Source organism: Venturia canescens, chromosome 2, assembly GCF_019457755.1.
Source record: "Venturia canescens isolate UGA chromosome 2, ASM1945775v1, whole genome shotgun sequence".
NCBI classification, from domain to species: Eukaryota; Metazoa; Arthropoda; class Insecta; order Hymenoptera; family Ichneumonidae; genus Venturia; species Venturia canescens.
The window spans coordinates 8,924,337-8,942,364 of record NC_057422.1 but is presented as its reverse complement, the minus strand read 5'-3'; the positions used below and the strand labels follow the sequence as shown (position 1 = coordinate 8,942,364).

General features: G+C 35.9%; 3 protein-coding genes across 16 annotated transcripts in view; 1 reads left to right on the top strand and 2 right to left on the bottom strand.

Annotated features, from left to right (window-relative positions):
• The window catches only part of scrib (scribble), a 48,749-nt gene extending 38,998 nt beyond the window's left edge, over window positions 1-9,751 (top strand). For 5 of the 12 annotated variants that reach the window (XM_043412500.1, XM_043412503.1, XM_043412497.1 and 2 more), the window contains 9 exons: window positions 3,598-4,098; window positions 4,229-4,340; window positions 4,540-4,596; window positions 4,685-4,802; window positions 6,231-6,336; window positions 6,418-6,531; window positions 6,622-6,747; window positions 7,159-7,359; window positions 8,416-9,751. In XM_043412500.1, coding sequence (XP_043268435.1) covers window positions 3,598-4,098; window positions 4,229-4,340; window positions 4,540-4,596; window positions 4,685-4,802; window positions 6,231-6,336; window positions 6,418-6,531; window positions 6,622-6,747; window positions 7,159-7,359; window positions 8,416-8,700 — 1,620 coding nt within the window. In that variant the 3' untranslated portion in view covers window positions 8,701-9,751. Of the gene's footprint in view, window positions 1-548; window positions 3,099-3,597; window positions 4,099-4,228; window positions 4,341-4,539; window positions 4,597-4,684; window positions 4,803-5,791; window positions 6,167-6,230; window positions 6,337-6,417; window positions 6,532-6,621; window positions 6,748-7,158; window positions 7,360-7,873; window positions 7,968-8,415 lie in introns of those variants that run through there. The other 7 variants (XR_006260072.1, XM_043412502.1, XM_043412504.1 and 4 more) reach the window with 7 other exon arrangements.
• A 1,608-nt stretch (window positions 9,752-11,359) lies between these two features.
• On the bottom strand, window positions 11,360-13,110 carry Dnali1 (Putative inner dynein arm light chain, axonemal Dnali1). Of its 2 annotated transcripts, XM_043412513.1 has the most exons (5): window positions 12,743-13,110; window positions 12,362-12,653; window positions 11,861-12,006; window positions 11,556-11,753; window positions 11,360-11,487 (listed from the first exon to the last, which is right to left on the bottom strand). In XM_043412513.1, the coding sequence occupies exons 1-5, from the start codon at window positions 12,833-12,835 to the stop codon at window positions 11,452-11,454; spliced, it is 765 nt and encodes a 254-aa protein (XP_043268448.1). In that variant the 5' UTR covers window positions 12,836-13,110; the 3' UTR covers window positions 11,360-11,451. The 2 variants fall into 2 exon arrangements, with proteins under 2 accessions (XP_043268448.1, XP_043268447.1); XM_043412512.1 differs by having other exon boundaries at window positions 11,439-11,753.
• Window positions 13,111-13,222: 112 nt separating this feature from the next.
• Window positions 13,223-15,657, bottom strand: LOC122406794 (alpha-2-macroglobulin receptor-associated protein). Of its 2 annotated transcripts, XM_043412510.1 has the most exons (8): window positions 15,508-15,657; window positions 15,257-15,372; window positions 15,025-15,166; window positions 14,526-14,696; window positions 14,282-14,392; window positions 13,983-14,094; window positions 13,731-13,887; window positions 13,223-13,635 (listed from the first exon to the last, which is right to left on the bottom strand). In XM_043412510.1, the coding sequence occupies exons 1-8, from the start codon at window positions 15,557-15,559 to the stop codon at window positions 13,432-13,434; spliced, it is 1,065 nt and encodes a 354-aa protein (XP_043268445.1). In that variant the 5' UTR covers window positions 15,560-15,657; the 3' UTR covers window positions 13,223-13,431. The 2 variants fall into 2 exon arrangements, with proteins under 2 accessions (XP_043268445.1, XP_043268444.1); XM_043412509.1 differs by having other exon boundaries at window positions 15,257-15,627.
• Window positions 15,658-18,028: the final 2,371 nt, after the last annotated feature.

The following is an 18,028-nucleotide window of genomic DNA, read 5'->3' as shown; positions in this document are numbered from 1 at the left end:
CACCCACATTGCGTCTTATCTCACTCCCAAAGACTCACGCTGAATGATAATTGTCTCCCATTCATCCAGAAAATCTACCCCATCGATGAGATTTTTTAATTTTAATTATTGGAACAATATCCATTCGAGGATCCATGTCGTATTTGTCAAGGGAAATGTTGAAAGTAAATACGGATGCACGGTTAGGCTTGATTTGTGCCAATACTTAATGCGAAGGAAAAAAGTTACAAAATGGGAACAAGTGTTGAAAAAACAATGAAAAATGTTCCAAAACGTCGCTACGTCAAGAAAAGGAACAAATTGAGCTACATCGCAAAATTGACAGTACCATTTCCTACTGTCATAAACCGAGTGGAGAATAATTTCGACATGTCCACAATGCAAGGAACCCCCAAAATCGTTTTCTCGTTTATTCCTTTGTTTTGTTTTTTAAACTTCATTACAATCTAAATGGCGCATGAAACATGTGTACTTGTCGGTGTTTTTTGTAGTGAAAAGCATGATTCCCTTAAGAAGCCGATAGAGAGACATGTTTCACGTGTTCGCAGACAAAGGATGGTGATAATTCGAATTTGGCCGGCCTGTGACAAGAGTGAATCGTTACGTACGTCCTCTCGTTAATAACCGTGTCACAACTGCGTGCGTCTCCGGCCAGGAACGTGCGCTTTCACGGCTACTCGATCTTAAGGATACCGTCGCAATGTTCATTCGACGTTTGCATTTATTATTGTGCTTCATGCCCCTCCCTGCCCCTTAAAAGCCAGCAAAGCATATAACTGTTATGCCGTTAATCATATTGTTGCTCTATTCGTTACCGTTATTACTGCCATTAATAAGCGTTAAGCAAAAACAAAAAAAAAAAAACAAAAATTGTCAAATCCGTCGGCCATTCATCGGCTCATAACGTCGATGATTTAACGAGAAAACGGGGATAATGGTAAATACTTTAAGAGACACTTATCAGTTCGATGGAAATGACATTTTTTTTTCGTAAATTCCATTTTTTTTTAAATATGTGATAAAAATTCTTCGTTGTTCCGTAAAATAACGATTGTTTTTCATCATTTTATTGCAAGACGTCAATTGCTCGTTGAAAATAATTTGTTCAATTATTTAAACCGTGCAGGCTAAGAATTTCGTTAGAAAGTTTGATTTTCAGGAGTCAATGTTTCATGACAGATTGTTACATTACACACATTTGCAAAAACAAGTTTATGTCAGTTTATGAACCATATGGAGTTCGAATAATTTCGTTTGTGAATGAGGTTTCGGGATTGTGGCTTTTGGTTTGATCAAACTTGAAAAATCGTTCATGAGTTGTAAAATAATTTTCATGCAGATGAACGATCGAAGCGCCTACTTTCATTTGGCTTGTACATTTTCCAAATAGCAGCGACTCTTTTTCACCATCGTTACCCTGTTTTCCTGGATCAAGACGTATTTTTTAGTCGTACCGATTGTGAGGTAGAAAATAAAAAAGAAATGAGAGTGAGAAAGGAGAAAACGTCGGCGAGACGATCCCCTCAATCGAAGACTATTTTGTAAATAGTTTGTTCGTTGCACCTTCGCTTGCAAATGTTGGCCGAAGAATAGACATATTTTTCTGTGATAGGTCAACGGGAGCGCTATTTAATAAAGTTTGCAAATACATAAATACATATAAAATCACACAAGTACACGGGAAAAAATCTTTGAACAATTTCACTCTTAAAAATATGTAATAGAATTATTGAAATTTCTTTTTTTGGCTTCATCATTTCTCTTGTCACAAAACTTTCGCTAATGGTGAATAATGTTTTCAAAGCCGTTCTTTTCGATAATGCATTACGATAAGAGATACAAGTGTGTTTCGTGTTGATCCATTATCATTAAGATACATTTTTTTTGTATGGCAGGAGAACCAATTTTATTGGCTACTTTCTTCAATATGAAATTAAAAAAAAAAAAAAACATCCGTGAACATTTATATCGTTAATGAAACAACGGTAAGCGTTTAGTTACTCCACAACGGTTTTATAGTGATTTTTCATGGCAAAATACAGAAATTATCAAAAAAAAAAAAAAAAACGATATTCATCTAGAAGGGCAGCGAAATTCGTTCAATTATTTTGCCCTCTGTACACGCGTGCAACCCGCTGATTTGGTATCGCCAGCAATCGTTGAACTTCACAGATTTCCCAAAGGGAGGAGTGGAGGATTGTATATGACGATTAGAAACGACACACAAGTCAAAAAAATGTACACAGAAAAAGAAAACTATAAGAAAATATCTTCCAAGTAAAAACAGCTTTCATGAAAGCTTCTACGTGTCATTGTTTCGTGTAGCAAGCCACGAGTGCAGAGCACATCTCGAAAAAATCATTTTTTCTCGCACGATTGAAAGATCGCAATTTCGTGATTCGCATAGTCATAAAGTATACGCCTTTTATCGAGAAAAGTTCCTTGACGAGAATAAATAAAGCGCAAATAAATAGTACCGCTACATTTTATGGGAATTGTACGGTTATTCGTTGTCGATTTACGTGCTGAGCACAAGGGGCGACATCGGGATTCGTATTGAAGAAAAGAAACCAGAAACTCATATCTAGTCAGTATACTGTATAAAAAAAGTGCATGCGTTCTTAATGAAGAAAATATATAAAGTTTTTCCATGTGTTGCAATATGATCGTCGGAAGGATTTACAAAATTCGTCTCCGTTGAAAAGATTTATCGATTCGTGTTTCGCGTTATGTTGATTCGATTCTATCGAACCAATGTGTAATTCGACGTTTTTGAAAATTTCATTCGGGACGATGACGAAAAAACAAATACCGAGTCGCGATGCTGTTTTCTGCAATTTCGAACGTTACTTTTGTTTCTCCATTGGATACTGGGAGTTTGTAATGTTCACTGTTAAATTAAATGAGAAAAAATGAGAACCCATATCATTAACGAGATATTAAAATCGATGTACTGTAACTATAAATTTTCTATACATGTTATATGTTGATATAACTCTAATGGACCAGATGTTTATATATTATTACGAAATATATGAAATAAGATTAATATTTATCTAACTACGAAATAAAATGAAGAAAAGTATGTTGAAAATTAATCCTGTAGATTTTAATCATGCAAGTTACCGAATTCCAGAGCTTTCTCTTGACAAAACGACTGCATCTTTGGAAAAAAAAAAAAAAAAAATTCATACACATCATTTCATACAAACGCAGCTATAGCTCAAGCAAAGCGATAAATTAGATTTCTTGTCACTATGAGGCGTATAGAATTTGTTGAACGAATAAAATTATTCTCATTTGGCTATTAAAATTTGAAATAAGTTGAAACTTTCGTTATTTGATTTTTGTATTGTCGCCGAATTTTAGATTAATTCTTGTTTTTGGTTATGGTTAGATCGCTTATGACACAGTTTACTTGCCATAGCACAGTTTGATTCGTTCATTAGGTATTTCGAATGGAATCAAATTTGTCTTCTTTGCTTAGCCAAACGCCTCAATTATCCAAAGAACTCGAGCGAAAATAGAACGAGAGTCTATCTGATCTTTAATCGTTATTTCCGTCTGATTATTTTTATTTCGGTTTGGTTTATTCAGCCAATGTTACCGAAAGAGGATACCGGAACATCCGTGGATGATCCCTCTTCGCCGATCACTCCGAACACTGCTACTTCTCTGCATTCTAACGCGACGACTACGAATCTCGATAAATCCTCAATGTCACAAACTCTACCGTCGTCGAAGAAAAAGGTTTCGAGCGTTCCAAAGCGTAGCATTACATTTGCCGAATTGCCAAAACCCTCGAGATCAACTTCCACCGATGCATTAGCATCTGGCAACATAAAATTCCGTCCGACACACTCGATCATGAAAGAACGTCCAATAACCATGCATGAAAGAGCCAATTTTTATTCCTCCTCAAATCTTTACGACAAAAACTATAATGTCGAGAATGCTAAAATAACAGAACCACGTTTTCGACTTCCTCCAACACCCCTGACAAATCCTGGGTGCACGGGAGAAAAACTTCGTACCACAATGGCTTCCTCTAACAAACGACAGATTGCACGTTCTGTCGAAGGAAAGTTTCTGGTTGAGGTGGGTCTCATCGGCATGTTGGACTAATACAAAAAATAATTAAATTTTATCGAATATTGCTCGATATTCGTAAGCGCTATTCATCGAATAACGTTCTTTTTTCTAATGCCATTTATATATACATGCACAGCCTTCACCGACACCATCACCAACACCAGCGCCTGTCAAGATGTCAGTCAGCGATAGAAAAAAACTTTTCGAAAATGCCGTCGAAGAGCATCTTAAACCTTCGCCAAAACCAGGTAATAATAACGAGTCAATTCTCTAAATTATACTTCCACGATTATGCATGAATTATGATTGTTCCAAAATTATGGACGAATATTCTCGGTATCTAAATTTTAAAGAAATTTCCTCGGACCACTAAATTACGTTTGTTCAATTTTTCTTTCATTCCTAATGCAATTGAGAAAAATGACGTTACATTTTTTCAAATTCCAGACAAAGTATTCAGTTTCCTTAGCCAAGACGAAGTTGAGAAAATGAAACAAGAAGAAGGTGAGCTTATTTCGATCGAGCGATGGATCGATTCGCTTTCTGTAATAATAAATCATGAGGATTAATAAACGTCGTTGTTCCGTTACAGAGAAAAAAATAGCCACTTTAACGAGAGACGAGTTGAAGTCTTGGGCTCAGATCGACGAGATGGAGGGGCTCGACGAGTCCGAGGACGCGTTGGAAGATCAGGATAATAGAAGGCCTAAGTAAGCGTGATAGTGACTAATTCGTAAAAGCCCGAGCAAGCGAAAGTGTCGCGCGATATTCTGGTTTTGTCCTTCTCTTGTGAACGCACACTTTTTCCATATTTTCTTGCACAATTGTACTTTATATTTTCTTTTTTTTTTTTATTTTTTTTTATACAAGCAATTATCTCGACGAACGGGAGACTGACGTAACGGAAACGCTACTTTTATCAATGATAAACGAAATAAGTTTTGTTTATATGTTAATCCAATTGAACGAATGATTCTCTAAAAGTTGATGAACAAAAATTCATAAGATTGTTCTAATTCGCATAATTTTCTACCTCTCTTGCGTTCCTTCAATGTACATATGTATCTATGTAACAAAAGTGTACGAATTTTTGGTTACAATTATTGTTTCGTTTACACTAAAGTAGGAAGGAACCATGAATTTCATAATTTCACTAAGAAATTCACAATATACAGGCACTTATATGTATCGAGCGTCGAATACTCCGAGTTTAAATGTAAGAGATTTTAACGTATGAGTAACGATGATTGAATTAATTGCTGATAACATGTAATAAATTAATATCGAATCTTGCACGATTATGACGAAAAAGAGCACATTCGAGGTGTCAATTTCGCGTTTACTCATTCGATATTTTGATCAAACGTCAAACTATCAGAACTATGGACTCGAGACGGAAATGGTTTAGTCATAAGCAACTTTTAGTTTTCGACACTGTGTACAGACTTTTATAGACTTATATTTTTGTTGCAATACGAATGCTTTTTGGTCGGTGTGCGGTATTTTTTTTCTTTTCGTGTTAAAAAAGTATCGAAGCGTTTGAGGCGTATTACCGTTTTCGCTTTTGATTTTTTATATTTATGCTTCAAACAAAAACACACACGATATGCTTATGCTTGAGGACTGTAGCAATCTAATGTATATTATAGCTAAATATCTGTGGAGTACGGTGGGACATGAAAGGATCTATTTTTCACAGTGGGATGCTCCAATCTTGGCCGATATAAGTATCAAATGAAAAGAAAAAGAGATAAGAAAATCTACATTTTCTTGACGAATTAACGCCGTTGAAACGCACATTAGTTTATAACTGTTAAACGTCATCGTTCGTTCTCGTTGTATACAGTATTGTAAACGATGATTCATTGTATCGTATTATTGCTATATATATTTTTTTTTTTTTTATTAACCACATAAGCTATTCACACTCTTATTCTACTCGCAGTATTTTACGATATAATTATATAACTATTGTCCTTCTAATTGGCCTTTGTAAGACTTGTCGCTTTTGTACTTTTTTAAAGTTTAGGGGAAAAAACGATCAGATATTAATAAAATAATATATCAAAGTGAAGCGTTTGAAATACAAAAAGAAAGAATATTCCATTGGTCAGTATGCATGGCTCATTACCTTGCAGTAGCCGATTGAGCTCGCGAAGTTCGATACCCTCTCTGCAGGGCGTGCCCAGTGTCGTCAGGACGGCCAAAGCGGAACGACGTCTCAAAGAGAGAATGATCCAAGAGGTAAAATATCGTGTTTTCACACATTTAACGATGTTTGTGGAATTAAAAAACGCGCAAATTGATTGATTTTCATATTTCCAGGGCCTGATCTCCGACGACGATGAAGAAAGTCATTTGAGTCCTGCGGAGCAGAGGGCGTTACGGGCCGAAAAAAGAGCTGCATGGAGGCAAGCGCGCTTGAAGTCTCTGGAGCAGGTGCGAAGATTTAAAAAAATCATTAGAAAAAGTAAAGTTGATTTTTCTTTGTGAAAAATCGTCAATTTATATTCTTTTCATTGTTTGAAGGATGCGCTCCAGGCACAGATCGTTATTAAGAAAATGAGCGAAATGATGGACACGTCGAATAAGTCCGAAGTAATTCAAGATCCATCGGAATTGGATCGCTCGTCCGATCACGATCGACCGAACGAGGTAAATTGTGTTCACTCCTAACAACCAAATGCTCTCGGGATTAATCATGTTTTAACAATACATTCGTGTTTTTTCTTCAAATAACCGTTCTTTTGCATAATCGAATTAACCCCTTAATCGTGTTGATGAGAAATCTCACTTTTAACCCGTCTGTCACTAATTGCTCGTTTTTTTATTCCTTACTTAACTTATTCATTACTCATTATGTTTATCGCGGAAATGTTTGTTACTCCCCTTCACTTACCCAAAATTGAAGCTCGTGAGCAAAAAAAAACAGGAAATGACAAATTGCAATTCATTCCGAAGCTCAAACAGTCGTGAGTCAACATAACTTTGAATCTAGACTGAGAAATAGAGAGATAGAGAAAAAAAAACGCTTTTGTCGTTTGTCTGTCCTTGCTACGAATATAGTTCACTGCGTTACGGCCGTCTAGCGCGGATTTTCCAAAACTTGCCGTTCGGAGCAAGCTCGGACCGTCAAAAGCGGTTCGCGAATCGGAAAAAGTAGTGGACGAGAAGGTAACTCGACGCACTGAGGAATATGTCGACGAGGTGACCGGGGAACGTCGTGTACGAACTGTCGAATACGTCGAGAAGCTCATTGAGCGGGAGGTAGTAAAAAAAAATGAACAAAAAATCAAAATATTTACATCTTCGTCATTTTTTAAATAAAGTTCTCAAAACATCTTTACAAAAGTCTAAGATTTCGAATGATGCACCATTTTGTGTAAAGCTCCATTCTACTTCAACTCAAACACTTTAGTGATTTAATATCTTCGCACTTGTTTCACCTTTTAAAAACGTCCGCGACTTGATACGTATTTCTAGTGGAAAAAAGTGGAAACTCTGCTTTCATCTAAAGTCCCGTTTTTCATGTAAACATTTTTCCACTTTTGCTAAATATTTGCCCGGTTAATCGAATTGATCTTTATTTTTGAGAAAATATCACCTGGATTTTCGCGTTTATCGTTGCATGTCTATTCAGTTTACTTTAGGATTTGCATGTAGCATGGAGTTAATGAAGATAAACGATAAAAATTCAATCATAATCCATCTTAATATTGACTCATAATAATAATAATAATAATAATAATAATAATAATGGATTGTCTCCTTGTTTTACAAGATTCCGACAATTTTGCCTGGAATGCAAACTACACTGCCTTGAGTCCGCTAATATATCCACTGTCTGTACTGTCAAATCTTCTCTTCCAATGTGGGTACGAAATTCCTCAATATTTTTTGTACCCATTTCTATCCTACACTCCTTAGACTCACAGATTTTTTTTTTGTATACCTTGTTTCTCTCCGAAGCTGTAGCTCTGGGTGCTTTTATTCACAATTTATTGGGAATGGGCGAAATTTATTTGATGAGAAATAAATGTGGTTTCATGAAAAATTCTCAATCGACTCAATTAAATTGAGCCCATTCGCGATCCCTAACCAACAGTTTGTACCTTTTTTACTAATGTGGCATGAGGAGGCAAGCAAGGTGTTCAAGAAAGTGATGTTTTCAGTTAATTTACAAAAGAGGAATTACTCATTAATTAGTAAGAATTCATTAGATTAGTTGAAATGCTGTGTATTGAGCTTATTCTCAATTTCTCATCTAATCGGTAATGAAACTCGATGTTTTTGTTTCAATCCATACGATTTTGTCCAAACCAGGTTGAAACTCTGCGAGAGAAGATAATTTCTCTCGAGCTGAGCAATGCGGAGGAAGAAGTGGATGGCGTTAAAGTTGAAATGGGTGCGAGCGACGCTGAGAGCGAAAGCGAGGAATTGACCCGTCAAGACTCCACTATCAACGATGCCAGTGTGGATAATTCAGACTCGCTGATATGCACGAGCTCGAGTCAAAGCGTTTCTATTACTGCCAAGACAGCTACGAATTCAACGGTCAATGCAGCCAAGAAAAAGAAAAGAAAGCGTTCGAAAAAAGGACGCAATTGAGAAATAATGTGGACGAGAACCCAAGAATTTGAAAGAAGACAGCCTTGATTTAGACAATTGGTGCGCAGATTGTATAGAGAAATAATTATACGGCTAAGCATAGGTCGAGTTTGTATACCACATAATATGCGAAATTTTGTCGGTCGAAATAATTCTTCTGATTTGTTTCGTCTGTTAATTTATGATACAGTGTAAAAGGGGTATCATCAATAAGGCATTTTTCAGTAACAAAAGTTTAATGATTATTGTTTATGAGAAATGACAAAGGGACCATTGAATCATCCCACGAACAAATGGCATTTCGAAACACTGCTTTAAACTACGTGATTAATAACCCATCAGAACAATATATCGGAATGAGACTTCAACAAAAATTTGTAATCCCCAGGAGTTTAGCTGTTATCACGAATACAACGAATCTCCGATTACAGGTATTCTTTAATCTACGTGCAAAGGCATTACATACATTTTTCAAAAACCACAATAAAGTTTGAGAACACGAATAAGTCTCGAAACCTGAACTACATTATCGATTAGAGCATTGTAAGAAAAAAAAATGGAATTTATCGGTATCGATGCCCTGGACGCTGAAAAATGTTGAGGAAATTATTTCTGACCTTTCAGTTCGTTGTGCAATTTTGACAAAAATTACGGTGTTCAAGAATTTTTAATTCTATTTGTTTTACTTTAAGGAAAGCACTGTTTTCATAGTGCTGCATGTATTGAGAAATTGACCTAGATATCTGGTACATTCTAATTGACCTCTAAGAATCATACTGCACACCCCCTGCAAAATTACACACCGTGAATGGTGGTGTAAATTGGATTTCTGATACATTGATGAACTCGAGCTCAGAAAGCAAATTTTTCATAAGACTTGTCTACCACCTGTTTCTACGAAGAGATGAACATTATTCGTAATAAAATGTCGAAAATTCCGACACGAAAAGTAATAAGCCACTGCGTATTGAGCACGTATTTCGAGTTTTATCGAATCATTGTAAAGCTACAAATTTCGTTTGAAATATGCTAATAAATGGATCAAAATTTAGTTTGTCAAAGTATTTCGTTCGACATGTAATCATTTTATGAATCAGACCAATTTTTCTAACTTGAACGAGGTTAATTTTTTTTTTTTTTCAACACTGATACCATTCATATATATTTTGTGGGTCTTAATAACATTTTTTATAAACGTATATAAAAATCTTATTTTCTAACTTGACATTTCGCGTTCGCAGAGTTGACTGCTGATATGAATCAATGCACACAAAAATAATGACACAGGATTGTAAAAAAAAAAAAGAAAAGAAATACTTAATTTATTCCTATTTAATGTTAAGTAGACGGTTGCATTGAATTTTCGCGGCAAGTCTTGGAGCTACGGTGAATTTTCATGCGAAAGATTTTTCCCTAATAACGATGGGTGCAAAATGTACGGAAATATTCTCGAGTGCTTTATTGATTTTTTTTTTCTAGTAGAAGTTCTAAATATGGATGCATCTACAAACAAAATACAAGAACGAACTTCCTCCCCTGTGCCTCGAATGATAAACTTCGAGAACTATATAATATCAGGAATTCGTGTCAACAGTGTCTTTTTGCCTTAATCTATATATAAAAAAAAAACAACATTATTTTATAACTTATACAATATTTTCCACATGTAACGACGCGTATTGTTGATACATTTATATTCGTAGTTATTGAATTGTCACGATATTATGCATACCCGTAATATGTGCTTGTCAGTTGTAAAATCAGGTGAAAAGAAGAAAAATCCACTGCTCAGCGGAGCGGAGCGCGATTCGTTAAGGATGCTTTATTTTCAGCCGAAAATATTAAACCAATAAGAGCTTTCAGTATTCCGGGGTTGGGTAATAAATTTCAAAAGAACAAATACAACTGGAACAAATTGATTGATCAAATTTGATTTATCATCGGGATTGAATATCAATATTTTTATAATTGAAATGTTTTGTCTTGCGAAGTTGACTCAAAATTTGAGAATTTTAATTTATAGTGCATAGATAAAGCATTCTCAAGCGCCAAGGATTGTGAGGATGAATCGACGGGCCTTCCCAAGTGTATTTATAATTCACATTCGAACTATTACACCTATAACGCTTGCGGTACAATTGAAAGTTTTTTGTCGTTGCTTCAGACATTTTTAGTTAAGTAGAGCAAAACTGCAGGGATACGTTTCATGCTTTTTTTTGAATAAATATAAAAAGGTCAATGGGGCAGCATTCAAAGTGCCAATAAGGGACACGTAATAATGGGACGCATTGAATTTGCGATTCGATAGAATGTCGAATGTCACTTTTGATCAATACGAAAATGTCTTTCGATTTTAGTATTTGAATTTGAATTTTTTTTTATCGATATATCACACGTATCGATTAAGCGTTCATCTCACTTAACGATCACATAAATTCATCAGAATTCACCAGAGTGGGATAGATCAACATTGAAGAAATGAAAAAAAGATGGAATGTGAACGAGTAGAGAAAAATCTTATGGCGAGAAAAAGTATTTTACGTTTTAGATCGAAAGTATATATATTTATTACGATTCGCTGAATTTTTATGTAATAAGCAATATTTATACGTTTTGTAATGAGTATACACGTGTATTTGTAAGCGACAACAAAATGTTACACTGATAAACATACATTAATTCGGGAAATAATTTGATTGTTAATTCACGAACAATCCTTGTGGAATTTTTGTCCAGTTTTAATCCGACTGCTCATTTCCTAGGGGCGATAATCCCTTCCAATTGAGTCTGTAATATAATATCGTTAAAAACCCATTTGTAGTTGAAGAATAACAAAACAAACGGAAATGTCTTGCCTTCAATTGTTGATTCGTTTTCTTTAGAAATTGTATTTCTTCCGTATGTTTTTTCTCTTCAGCCTCTCGTAATTCGGCCGCTCTTCTCTCAGCCTGCTCAGACTTTTGTCTGAGCTCGGCAACTATTCGTTCGAGCTCAATTTTTTGTACTTTCAATTCTTCGGCTGTGGCTATAAGATCCTCTTTTCCTTGTTCGGCCTTTCATTGAAACGTAGATATTTGAATTTCTTAATGTAGAAATGCTTTATAAGGTTTTGTGGTAGTGCCGTTTTTCGGGCTTTTTCAATGCGTTAAAAAAATTGTACCTGCAGCGCTTTCCGCATACCAAAGGCTATGCTACTCTGATAAAGTGTTTGATAAGCAGCCATCGTCATTGTTATCTCATCACGTACTCGCAACAACAGGAGACCGCGTTCCGCGCAATTAACCGTCACTTGCCTGATTATTTCATCTAAAAATATCGTTGTATGTTTTCTCTATATTACAGTACAAATGTCGCAGTTTTTATAGTTGAGATGCAACGATTTTCGTTTTTCCAATGTAAAATTCATTCAATTCGATTGTGATTTTTTTTTCCAACTGAATGGTTTTAAAAAGGATACAAACGAGATTTCGAAATTTAAGTTCTTCGTCATCAATTGATCAATTACAAAAAACCCTGTTAGCAAATTTTTGTCGTCATATCGTGTCCTTGAACAGCTTTTTTGTAGTTGGTTAAACCGTGCCAAAGAATTTTAATTTTGAAAATTCGAGGTGTGGCTAGGCGACGAATTGCTTCCGAAAAATCCAAGGAAAAATCTTAGTACCAAAGCACTGAGTGTAAAGTTCACGGCGAACCGGACAGATTCCAGTTTCTCTGGCTTGTCTTTGTTGCAACCTCATGTCGAGCTGTTCCTGCAAATTGATAACATCCAATCTTGTCGATGGAAAGCTTGAAACTTGTTGTATCCACGTTTGACCGTCTTCTTCCCATTCTTTCGGTGGCAATATTGCATTCAAAATTTCCATCGTTTCTCGTCTGATGTCGGCTGTCGGAGGGGATGTCTGAATTTTGCATGCTGCACTGCCGACTTTTCCTGCTGAAGTATCTTTCGTCGACTGACGAGAGTCAATCGAAATTCGAACTCGTTATCGCTCCACGACAAACTTTGCTGATTATAATTAATTGGATTTTCGAATATTCTTACCTTTTCACGATGTTTTTCAATCAACAGGGGGTTATCAAACTTAACGAGTGTGTTCAATGGAGGAATCGTTCTCTCTTGGATCGCAGTTGCCATTTTTATGTTTAAAGATATAAAAACTTAGGAAAAAGTGTTTTGTGGAATTGAGCCAAGTCAACTGTGGCCAAATATGATTAATTCTCGATTCATAAAATCTTCGAATCGTCCTGACGTTTCAATAACCTTCCAAATTTCCGTCATCCATCCAGCGAATGACTACACAACACATTCTCCCATTGCTATGGAAATATTGATCAAACTCTGTTTAACATATGTGTTCATACCAGTTTTTACAAAAAGTTTGGGAGTAAATTTGATAAACTCTGTTTAACATATGTGTTCATACCAGTTTTTACAAAAAGTTTGGGAGTAAATTTGATAAAAAAATGTTCCATGTTTTTTTTTGACAATTGAAATCTGGAGTCGAACGTTTTTAGACATTAATTTTTGTTCATTTTAAAACTTTATTTCTGTTTACAAAATAATTGCGATAAAAATATATAATTTTTTGAAATCAATTTATACTAAGAGACGCGGCAGCAACTCGATTAGTTTAAATTATAAAGATCTTTTCTCTATGTATATTTCTGACAATTATGTCTTGTGACTTTACAAGTTTTTTTTTCCTTAGCTCATAGTAATTGCGAAAAAATTTATAAATCTGTGTGTTTTTGTAAAATTCTCGTTTCAATATCTATGTGCAATTTCTCCACGGATCTCGCGTGCTTTTTTATCTTATGATGATCAGTCGAATTGTCAAGATCATAAGTTTTACCGTTGCGGGCAGCTTCGAGGGCTGCTTCGGTATGAAGATGATGAAGCTTCCGTAAGCGAGTCTCGTAGTGATGAAGTTCCTCCTGTTGGTTCATAAATTTTTGATTAAAAAATGTAAAATTCGATTTTATCGTGGAGTTAAAAGCTTGATGGTGTATGGTAAAACTGAATCACATGCCTTTAGAGATTCTAATTCGTCTTTCGAGAACTTTGCCTTTTGAGCTGTTGCCCAAAGATCTTGAACCTTTCGCTCGGTGAATTCTTTGTGATTCGGCCCTCTAGAAGTTTGCTCTTCAAGGTGATCGTATCCACTCTTAATCTCAACGATTTTTTCTCTACAAAATCAATTGAATTACACTCTCAATAAGGTTTTTTTTTTCGAATATTCAATTAATAATTTGCAATTGAAGTTCAAAGTGCCTATTTTTACCGTAACAGATTAGCTTTGCTGATAAAATCAAGCTTTTTCTTCTCAGGTATTGCGTTGCTCTCTTCCTTGTGGTCTATCTCATTCCAACTTTCATGTTCTTCATCTAAACTGTCTGGAAATATGAATGTTTTTAGTTCCCATTTTTTTCTATTTTTTTTTTTCAACATCGGTAGATTTTTTAAAAACACTTATAAACTTTTTGAAAAGTACACTGTACATTAAAATTCGCTTTTCTCTTTAATAGTTATGGAATATTTGGGATCATTTTTTTATAATACTGATGATACTAAAATATTTACTTTTGTATTTTTCTGGATCTCCGGCTTTGACGTCTTCGAGTAAACTTTTATATTCATCGACCTTGTTTTGATGGTGAGTGAATTCTTCTTTGAGAGCTTGTAGTTCGTCAGCTACAAAAACAATTTTCTTTTGGTTTCAATCAGCTTCAAAACAATCAATCAAAAAATTTTTTTGCCAATCAAGTCTTCAATCTATAATTAATTGTGCTTGAATATAATTTATGGAAGGAAATAGAAAACATACAATCGAAACCAGCTCTTTCCGCTTTTGCCCAGAGCATATTCAATCTTTGGTCATCAAAAATATCCTTTGCAACATAATTTGATCCATCGTTGAGTGGTTTATGATGTTTTGGCAATTTTGAATGACCAGTGTCGGCAAAATGTTTCAAAAGACCATAAGTGCTCATGATTCCTATATAATAAAATACACTTTGTTCAATATTTTCATTGGAATGTGGAAAATAAAAATCATTGATTTAGAATTGATTTTTCAATAACAGCAGCATTTTATAATTTTATATACTAATGATGTTGAAGTTGATCAAACTTGTGTCAAGAATCATCAATTATCTTGATGTCAGTCATGAGAATTATCTTTGGTAGCATTGATTTCAATGAATATTTTTACAGAGGGAAATAATTTTTCAAAAATTATTTGCGACACATACTAAAAGTATACTTCTTAAACAAAATTGAAATATCCTCTTCGAAGATTGTTTTAAACTAAATTATTGGCATACCCATTAATTTTTTTCTCATTCTATTCTCCTCAAGGCCATCTTCATCTCCTCCGTCGGCCTTTAAATGTTTAAGAGCGATCTCTTCCTTGTCATGGATTTTCAAATCACTGAATAGCGATTGGAGTTTTGAGTCTGGCAAACCCTAGCATAAATTTTTACACACACGAATATATGATGAAAAAAAGATTATTTCAATGTCATGTAAATTCAGAGCAGTATAATGTTTACTCACGTGCTCCTTAGCTTTTGTCCAAAGCCGATTCAACTTTGCCATTCGATAGGGTGTCTCCAAATCTCGAAGCGATTTTGGAACATTGCTTATGATTGCTTCAACTTCATCTGTTTTAACTGGCGATTTTTTATTAGCCTCTGCTGAATATTTATTATGTGCCTCGCATTCGTGCAATATTAACAACGCAGCGAACGTGAAAAAAATAGAGAGCATTGAACGAGACATTTTTAAATTCTAATTCAATACTATACTACTGTGCGTGATTTTCCCAAGCTGATTCCGGATTTGACGTGGAGATTCCATAAACGTTGTTCCAAAATTATCCAGTGACCGAACGCATCAGCTGCAGCTGTAAACCTCGAAAAATTCTTCGTGATTTTTGTTATTATATGAATTCAATTTTATCGTCTCTGCTATGTATTATGTGCGATTTATCATTTTCGCGTTTGCCATTGCAAGGTAACTCGACTGTCTACATCCTGGTCTACATTATCGACGGTTTCCGATTGACCTTCGAAAATTAAATTACGTTATATTATGCTGATCAATAATTTTTTTAACATAGCCTCTTTTATCAGTTGCGGAAGTGCAAAAGAGAACTTGAAAAACCTCATTCAAACTCATAAAAACGATTATTGAGAATCATCGGAGTTGTGTTCATCTATTCCAGATTTTTATTTATAAAAAATGATATAGAGAAAATCAATATTTTGCTGGTCTCTCAATACCGTTGAATAGAAATTCATTTTTTTTTTCAAATCACATTTCCAGCTGGAGTCGCGCAGTTTTTTTTAGTTTGATATTTTTTATTCGTGTCAAAACAATGTTCTCCGAGTTGCGTAACTTAGGATTTTAGTCGTGCAACCTGCAACTTTCACCTCAAGATCGTCGTAAGTTTTACCCACGGTTTTACCATTCGTCGCTTCGAGGGTTGCTTCGGTTCGAAGTTGTCGCAGCTTGATCAAATGCGGTTCGTAGTGACGGAGTTGCTCCTGTTTATAAATAAATTAAAACCATTTAAAGTGCGATCATTTCTGTAGCAAGAGAATAAAATTAATCACGTGCCCTGAGGGCTTCTAATTCTGTTCGGAAAAAAAATCCTTTCTGTCCTTCGGCCCAAACGCCCAAAGCCTGTTTGCTCTAATAACCATTTGTAGTTTGGTCCGCGTATAATTTCTCTTTCGAGATCTTGGAGCCTTTGGTGGTTGTTGAAACGTGTATGGTATCATACGAACGTCGTTCAAAGTTCATCTTTTATTCGAAAATTCAGCTTTAAAAATTCACTCCTCGTGGATTGTCCGCATGGAGATGTGCTCCTTGGGCTCGAAGCTATTTTCCGTGTGCAACGGGCTTTATGGGTTTCCGATCAGCCAGTCCCGAACCGACTCGGCGCAAAATTACTGAAAAAACTGGTTTTCGTCGAGTCTGGATTTCCTTTTACGCTACTCGGAACTATTATTTGAGGGGAGTAAACGAATTTATTAATTTTATTATCGAACAAATATTTTAGCTGATCGAAAAATCATTTGAATATAGAAAAAGGCAAAAATGAAAATTGAGCATGTGTGTCTCGTGGGTCAAATACCGACGGCGGAAACGCCGTTTCATGTCATTGCAATTTCTACCTTATCAACCGTTCTTTCAAACTCGAACGAAGAATCACTCAGTTTTGGATGAGAGTTTTCGTGTTTACCGTTTCAGGATAACACACTTAACGCTACCGACACTTTTTTCATTTTCACTTTCAACACTCTGGCCTACAAGTCGAACGGGTCTGTTGACAGATAGAGACACTCGGGAAAACCTTAGTCACAGAGATAAATCGTGTTCCAAATTAAAAATGAGAAATGACTATTTCGATTGAAGGGGGAGCCTCGTTTTTCTACTGAATAGTATTCACAAGAGCGAGAAACGGATACAAGTCGTAAAAAAATAATTTTATTTCAATTCAGTTCTCGAAGCTCGATCGAGTTACGTACTTTCACAGTGTCAATTCTAACGAAACAAGATTTTTCTCGTCTGTACGCGAACGATATTTTAGAGTAGCGGAAATAAATGAAGCACGAAATGAAATTGGCAAAAAAAGGCGAGCGAACGCCGCCGCGGTGAAATGTCACTTTTTCAATCGACTTAACCTCTCGCGTCCGAGGCACGAAACAACGGCTGGCAAATTCGTTTGAACAAGTGGAATTTTAGTGCGGAGCTGAGGAGCGCGAGAGAAGCCATGAAAAAACAATATCGGTGGCTTAAAAAGAATGAGTGGCGTTTAAAGAAGTTAAAAAGAAAGAATACACGAATGGAGAAGGAGGCAAAGAGGAGTCGAAGATACGATGCGAGTTTGAGCGCCAGTGGAAGAAAGAGGCGTAGAGAGGAACCGAGATTTTGGCACCCTGCTGGGCCTCCTAATTGCCTTGGATTTCTCTCTCTCTCTCTTTCGGTTGCCCCTTCGAGCGGTCCACGCAGGATAGGAAGAAGGAACCTGCGAGTTCTCTCTTGCCCTTGAACCCTCGAGGGTAGTCTGCCGTCTGTTTCTAGCTCACACACAGAGGTAAAACCTAAACTCGGTTATGGCTCCTCTGAGAGACGGAGAGAGAGCGAGAGAGGGCCCGGAGCTCCGAGAAGGCGCTCTCGGAGGAATCCTTCGGGAGATTTATCCTCCGCCCCTCGTGCGCGTTCTCTCTTTCGCCGTCGTCGTCGACCCACTGAACAAGCGCGACGTCATCTATCAAACTGCGCGAAAGGATATATTTGTTTTTCGTCGATATCTAATTA

What these genes read in the sequence shown, in the direction of transcription:
- LOC122406794 (XM_043412509.1), bottom strand. Translation starts at nt 15,481, where the DNA reads ATGTCTCGTTCAATGCTCTCTATTTTTTTCACGTTCGCTGCGTTGTTA. An exon ending in AGATCCAGAAAAATACAAAA is followed by an intron (nt 14,095 to 14,281) that starts GTAAATATTTTA and finishes TCATATTTCCAG; the next exon opens with ACAGTTTAGATGAAGAACAT. An exon ending in ACGAATTAGAATCTCTAAAG is followed by an intron (nt 13,636 to 13,730) that starts GCATGTGATTCA and finishes ATGAACCAACAG; the next exon opens with GAGGAACTTCATCACTACGA.
- Dnali1 (XM_043412512.1), bottom strand. Translation starts at nt 12,835, where the DNA reads ATGGCAACTGCGATCCAAGAGAGAACGATTCCTCCATTGAACACACTC. An exon ending in TTGAAAAACATCGTGAAAAG is followed by an intron (nt 12,654 to 12,742) that starts GTAAGAATATTC and finishes GACTCTCGTCAG; the next exon opens with TCGACGAAAGATACTTCAGC. An exon ending in ACTTTACACTCAGTGCTTTG is followed by an intron (nt 12,007 to 12,361) that starts GTACTAAGATTT and finishes CGATATTTTTAG; the next exon opens with ATGAAATAATCAGGCAAGTG.